General features: G+C 37.2%; 1 protein-coding gene across 5 annotated transcripts in view; it reads left to right on the forward strand.

Annotated features, from left to right (window-relative positions):
• LOC128634448 (uncharacterized) overlaps positions 1–2,996 on the forward strand; it is a 55,826-nt gene extending 52,830 nt beyond the window's left edge. Inside the window, exons 13-19 of one of the 5 annotated variants that reach the window (XM_053685023.1) lie at positions 1,130–1,168; positions 1,342–1,434; positions 1,619–1,714; positions 1,957–1,975; positions 2,060–2,117; positions 2,213–2,287; positions 2,367–2,996. In XM_053685023.1, coding sequence (XP_053540998.1) covers positions 1,130–1,168; positions 1,342–1,434; positions 1,619–1,714; positions 1,957–1,975; positions 2,060–2,117; positions 2,213–2,284 — 377 coding nt within the window. In that variant the 3' untranslated portion in view covers positions 2,285–2,287; positions 2,367–2,996. The remainder of the gene's footprint in view (positions 1–1,129; positions 1,169–1,341; positions 1,435–1,618; positions 1,715–1,956; positions 1,976–2,059; positions 2,118–2,212; positions 2,288–2,366) is intronic. The other 4 variants (XM_053685022.1, XM_053685025.1, XM_053685027.1 and 1 more) reach the window with 4 other exon arrangements.
• The last annotated feature ends 3,757 nt before the right edge of the window (positions 2,997–6,753 follow it).

The raw sequence follows: 6,753 nt of genomic DNA on the forward strand, positions 1-6,753 counted from the left end.
TTTTTTTTAAATCACAGAAACCCACCATTTTAACAGGGGTGTGTAAACTTTTTACATCCACTGTATTCTATGGGAGCTGTACACGGTCATTCCCTTACAATCTTGAAGATAAAGAGAAAAAAAAAACAACTCCTCTGTCCTAGAGATTGTTCTCATGAATGTTCCACAACATTTACTGTAACTACAGCCATGGGGAAAAAGAAAGTACACCCTCCTTCAATTCTATTCTTATTTATTTTCAGGAGTTAAATAACAGTTGTATGGTCCTCACCAACTTCTATAAACAAATAAATGAACTTAGATGATGATAAAAAACCACAACAGATTTCAATACGTAGTCGTTTTTTCCCTAAACATAAATCAAAATTCAGAAGCTAGGTGGGAAAAAATAAATACACCCTTCCTACTTCTACGATCATTAAGAGAGTAATAAACAGCCTGGTGTTACAGATGAAACATCAAGAAACATCAAGAAGTGTGACTACCTCTATAAAAGCAGAGCTTATGGGAGTTTGTTGTTCTGGAGCACATCATGTCAAGGAGAAAGGACATCAGCCATGACCTCAGAGAAGAGATTTGTTGCTGCTAATCAGACTGGGAAGGGTTATAATTGAAATCCACCATTCTCCAGAGAGAAGGATGGAGAGCCTTCAAGACAGTTGCCTTCTCTTCTCAGGAGTGTGCGTTCCAGCAAATTCAGCCCAAGTTCAGACCGTTTAATCCTCAGAGATATAAAGAGAACCCCAAGAGCTTCATACTGTACCCTCTGTAAGCACATTTCTAGAGTATTGGCGTCTGTGAGATGTTTGGCCAAAGCATCTTGAATGGTACTTGCACCGCTGTATCTAATCATTCCGAGTGGTTTTATCATTCAGTAGTTGTGAGTAATGTAATGGGTTAGACAGCTAGAAATGTGGCGTCCATGTGCATGGTTGTGAATGTCCTGCTGAAAGGGTCTGATTTTGACCAGCTTCATTTACCACTGCTGTGCAGGTTTGGGGTTCCACTAGTGCGCTGTTATTTATATGGAATTGGAAAACGTGTACTGGATTACACAGAAGGTAACAGGTTTTGTTTCTATTGTCACAGATCTCGTATAAATTCACTGATTTCGCTTTAATCACCACAGGTCGAGAATCTGACTCCAGAAACACTGGGACACAGCAACGTAAGTACAACATTATTTTCTGTCAAAGTATGAAGATATTTCTGTCTCAGTCAGGATATATCCGAGTTACATTCAGGCCATAAAATACCGTTATTCTATATTTATAAAACAACACACGGAGTTAAAAGAGAAAAGTGAAGGTTTTGTCTAATCCTCATGTCTTTGTGTTGCAGGTTTGTCCCATTTGGTTGTGTTCATGTTTGGCTCAGTGGTGGTGGTTCTTGTGAACGCGGTTGTGTTATTAGTGGAGCTGATCCTAAAAGCGCGTGAGTGAACTCTATAGTCCATGATTTTAATAATAATTCTACAAAAACTCATCACGGTAAAAACATTATTGTGAAATTACTGACATTAAAGTAATCAGAAAAATGTTATTGAAAGCAGTCCATTTTAATGTATATATGTACAGAACTACAATTTCTTCTCTTTTCCAATTATGATTATAAATAGGAAAAGGCCAGCGTACCGTGGATCTGCGCGTCGTTCTCCTACCAACTGAATGCGTCTTTGCTGTGTGCTGCATTGCTTTACAAATATCTGCTTTCTGTAAGTATAATCTACAAACACGACACAGTGTGTGATCTGATGTAGCTGCTCTGTGTACTTTTTCTCATTCTATTGTTGTATCAGTAACAGAAATAAAGTCTCTGACTCTGAATATATCACTTAGATCAGACTCTACACTCGGATTATTTACAGTCGGATCGGTTTAGTACTTGTGCATGCTCTAAACACGACCAGTTTCTGTTCTAAAACACTATCACGTTTTCTTTCCCCATCACACACAGGGAAGAGGAACAGAATAAGGTACGTGAGTATTGTTGAGGAACATGAATATATAGATAGATGTTTAGATAGACGATAAGATCGTTTTTGTTCTGGTTTTTACAGCATTAGAGAAGAAATCGACCGGCTGGGACGATCGTGTGGGTGTAAACAGGAACACAGGGTGTGTACGTCACGGTGTAATATTAAACACGGAATAAAAAACTGATTAACATCATTAACTTGTGCGTTTTTACATTAAACTTCATACAAACGCAGGACTCACCTCCACAATGTGATGAACATGAACTTGAGAATCTGGCTCCTGAAGCTCAGCCCTCAGGGTCTTAGCAGGTAAGAAGAAAACAACAACACAAGATTGTTCCAGGTGTTATTACTGAAATATGAAATGAAAAGATGAATGAATCATCAGTGATTGTGTGCGCATCTAGAAAAGCAGAACGTACGGCGGTTTGGTGTTCTGGAGCACTCGGGTGTATCTCTACATCACGCTGAGAAGAAAGGACATCATCCATGACCTGAACAGACTGGACGCACTCGTCTGATCACCTCAGGGATTGTTTTAAAGATGCTTGAATTGTCTTGTATATAAATATATTTATATATATATATTTTTTACGATCTTTTGTGTGACACTTAAATGTGAGTTTCTTGTCTTCATGTTTGCGCCTCCTGTAGAATAGTTTTTATTATCTAATTTCTCGATATAATGACTGGATTTATTCATTTATTACCTGTTTTGAGACATTTTATTTTATTGTTTTTTATTGTTTATTTTATTTAGATGCTCAGAGTTTATATTTTTATACAGTACACATAAATCAGAAGACATTATATCAGAGTGATGCTGGAAAGGTATTATAAGTAATGCATTTCTATAATTGTATATAACATTTCTTTATTATTTTTGTTTAGTTCTTTTGCATTTCAAGAGTTAAGTCCGATTGCAGCGAGAGGAAACATGGCGTGCTGTATGTTAAAACAATGAGAATTCTTTTTCTTTCTTTCTTTAAAAATAAAATCTGTAAAGTTGTGTAATGTATTCAGACAGGTGAATGTGGTGCTTCCGGGTTTATTATAATATCAGTGTCATTATAATATACTGCGTTTGATGTTGGGAAACTTAAATTAAACACTAATCATGAAATCGTGTAGTTTGAGGTCACAGCTTAGTGACGTAAAGCAGAGGGTTTATTTCACAGGCTTCTCTCTGATAAATAAAAAGTACAGCAATAATAATAATAAATATAAATATAAAACAATGTCCCTCAATAATAAATAAATAAATAAATAAACAAATAAATAAATAAGAGAAGCTAAGGTTGATTCTGAGATGCTTCACTATGGCGTGAGCTGGTTCTAAGAATGCTGGAATTCTAGAGGTTCCGGTCTTTATAAAACAGCCCTGTGTGAACGCTCATCATCATCACGGCCTCTTTTACAAAGAAAGTTACAGATCGGATGAGAGTTCTGAGAGAGATGAGTGAAGACAGGACAACACCAGATACCCGGATTCCATCTTGTTCATCGTTGGCGGATTCAGCGGCGCGTCTCCTACAAACATTGTAGAAACCTACAACTCGAGGATGGACAGCTGGATGTGCATCTCCAGCAGAGAAGAAACAGCTCGAGCCTATCACGGTACAGTGTTCCTGGACGGTTTTGTGCGATTCGATTGCCGCTGCTTTGTGAGCGTAGCCGAACTGGATGGATACATCTACGTGATTGGAGGCTTTGATTTAACACGGCTGAACGTTATCAGCCAAACACCAACCAGTGGAGCCTCATCCCATCCACGCATGAGGAACGAAGTGACACCAGTGCGACAACCTTAATGAGCAAGGTAAGAGTGAAATGCACACACTTTCACTGATCTTTACCACCGAGTTATGCTTTTCCAGACTTCTTCTCCGCCGACCAATCAGTGTTCACCTGAAGGCCGGTTAACGCACAGCGCTGTAGATAATCATGACCTGCATTTAGCTTCAACTTTCTTTATTATAAACTCCTTTGTCCAGACTGTTACAAAGCAGCGACACTGGAGACTCCTTCCATGTTAATGGACTTTCTTTTTAATGTTTATGTGGCGTGTATAAAAGAGCTGTTACTATAGAAACGATAACACTACTGTCAGAGCTGCTGTTACGGAGAACTAATCAACACCTTCTGACCCAATCACGATCCAGAACTCAGCAGCTTGAATTATTTTTGTATTATTTATTAAATATTTGTATATTATTATATATTTGTATTATTCATGTAATTATTCTGTGCAGTAATTCAGGACCCCAGGCTAAATATGCTACAGTGGTGATTAAAAGCATAACGCATGTCATAAACGAGATTTCCTGCAGGTTCAACGTCCAGGACATGAATATCGTCCGCGGTGTGGTGAGCTGCTGTGTGATATCCGGGCTTCCAAACGTCACGACTACACCATCGCGTACGATTACCTTCTCTAGACACAGAGCTTTTAAAACGCTATTAAACCACATCCCATTGGAGAACCTCCGTCTCCAGCTGTTTTATTCCGAACGAAGTCAACATGATTTATTTATTTTTTTAAACATATCTGGCACATTTAGGCTGGCTTCAGACATCACACACATACACACACACACACACACACACACACACACACACACTGATTTTTCTCACAGGCAGGAAGTTCTTTGGACTTGTTCACTCGTAGCAGGAGACGGACATCAATCCCAACGTCTCAATAAAATAAAAAATAAAAATGATTAAAGATGGTTTTGTGCACTGAAATAATCTAACGCTGAATATTTTCGGTTATTTCAGCAGGAGTGAAAACGGTTTCAGCGATACTAGACGTTCCTATATTTCTACCATAGCTAACGATAATCAGCACGTCAGTGTGAAAAAAGAATAACTTGAACAATAATAATAATAATAATAATAATAATAATAATAATAATAATAATAATAATAACAATGTGATGCCGTTTTTTGCTCCTCCTCCAAATTTTTCTCAAATCTCACATAACACAGAACTCTGATACTCAAACTGTTCTCCCATAACGGACTGGCGAATCTACAAGTAGCTGTGAGAGAGAGAGTCTCTGGGTTATAAATACAGCCAGAAATTCTATTCACACACACACACACACATACACACACACACACACACACACACACACACACACACACACACACGTGCATTAAACCAATTCCTCTCGGAGACGAAAACTACTCAGGATTTTGTCTTTTTTTCTAAAAATGAAAAATATCAGCGCATCTAAAGTGGACTTGCACTGTTTTTTTTAAACGTATTATTTGTATTTTGTAAACAAGAAAATAATGTGGCCTTCGTTCTCCATTCCGTACACATGGAAAGATGTGACAGACGTTATTTTATTATTATTTTATTTTCCATTTTGTAGTAAAGCTCTTTGGTGTGAACTGGGAAATGTTCCTTTGTATAAACTGTGCAGGTTTTTGTTTTTGCTGCAAAACAAGCTCAATCAATCAATTAATCAATCAATCAATCAATGTTCTAGTTTTGGTCTCTTACTTAACTACGTTACTGTAGTTGCAGTTCACCTGGAAGACAGCAGTGGGCGCTGTCTGCTGTTTACCTGAATTGATGGAAAACAAGAACACGGCCACATCTTTTACATTCACAAGCTTCTGATTCTTCAGACAAAATAAAAAAGAAGACAATATGCAAGTTCTTAAAATGAGATTTTGAAAAATAAAAGTACAGCTGAAAAAGTTACTGAATTCTTTTTTTTGTGCGCAATATATTCAGTTGGTCCATGTTTTAGTGTATCCAAGGTCAAAAACACTTTTTAATTCTCTTATAATGTACATTACACAAATGGGAGGCAACAAAAGGCTGGAAAAGTAAAGTGCTACTGGAAAGAAACAGCTGGAGGTAAACTGGCGACAGGTCAGAAACGTGACTGAGTACAAAAAGAGCCTTTCATTGTCCCAGAACCAACATGTTTGCGACGTGTTGCGGCCATCAAACTCAAAGTGACCTTATTTTCCCCTTAAAATGGTCCATTTCCTCAGTTTAAACATTTTAATATGTTTTCTATGTTCCGTTGTGAATAACATACGAGTTTATCTCTCTCAGTTCTCGCTGTCTCTCATTCTTTCTCTTTCCATCTTCTTCACTGTGATGAACTACAAGCATGTAGCACATTCCTTCAAAAATCTCTCTCTCTCTCTCACATACAAACAAGCTATGCACGCCCACACACCCACACACCCACACTCACACACACACACACACACACACACACACGCACACACATGCGGATACACATTCCTGTTACGCAGTGTTCATTCCTGTTATCAAATTGTTTTTCTCTAAAAAAGTTAATTCACTGTTTTTCTCAATTGTGTTATGTCCATCATTTATCCAGTTTCTTAATTAATTACATGATACATTTTTTTTTTAGAAAGTTGAGGTTTGTGTCTAAAATGAAAAAATGGCTTTGCATTAAAAAAAAAACACCTTGTGTGCATATATAGAGATTTTTTTCCCTCACAAATATCAATAATTTAAACTTGCAACCAACCTTTTTTTTCTTTTAAAAGAAAAAAACACTTTTGTGAGAGGAAAACAAAGGAATTAGTTGACGTTGCTTTTAAACGTGCTTTTTAAAACACATGATTTTTGGTAACAGGTCAGAGAAAAATGCATCCATCTCCCACTTTAACACCTTGTAAAAAACAAATGAAGTCCCCTTGAGATTTCCCAACATACATTTTGAACAGTAAAATATGTGTGTTATATGTGTGTTATATGTGTGTTATATGTGTGTTAC

The sequence above is a fragment of the Ictalurus punctatus genome, chromosome 13 (genome assembly GCF_001660625.3).
Source record: "Ictalurus punctatus breed USDA103 chromosome 13, Coco_2.0, whole genome shotgun sequence".
NCBI classification, from domain to species: Eukaryota; Metazoa; Chordata; class Actinopteri; order Siluriformes; family Ictaluridae; genus Ictalurus; species Ictalurus punctatus.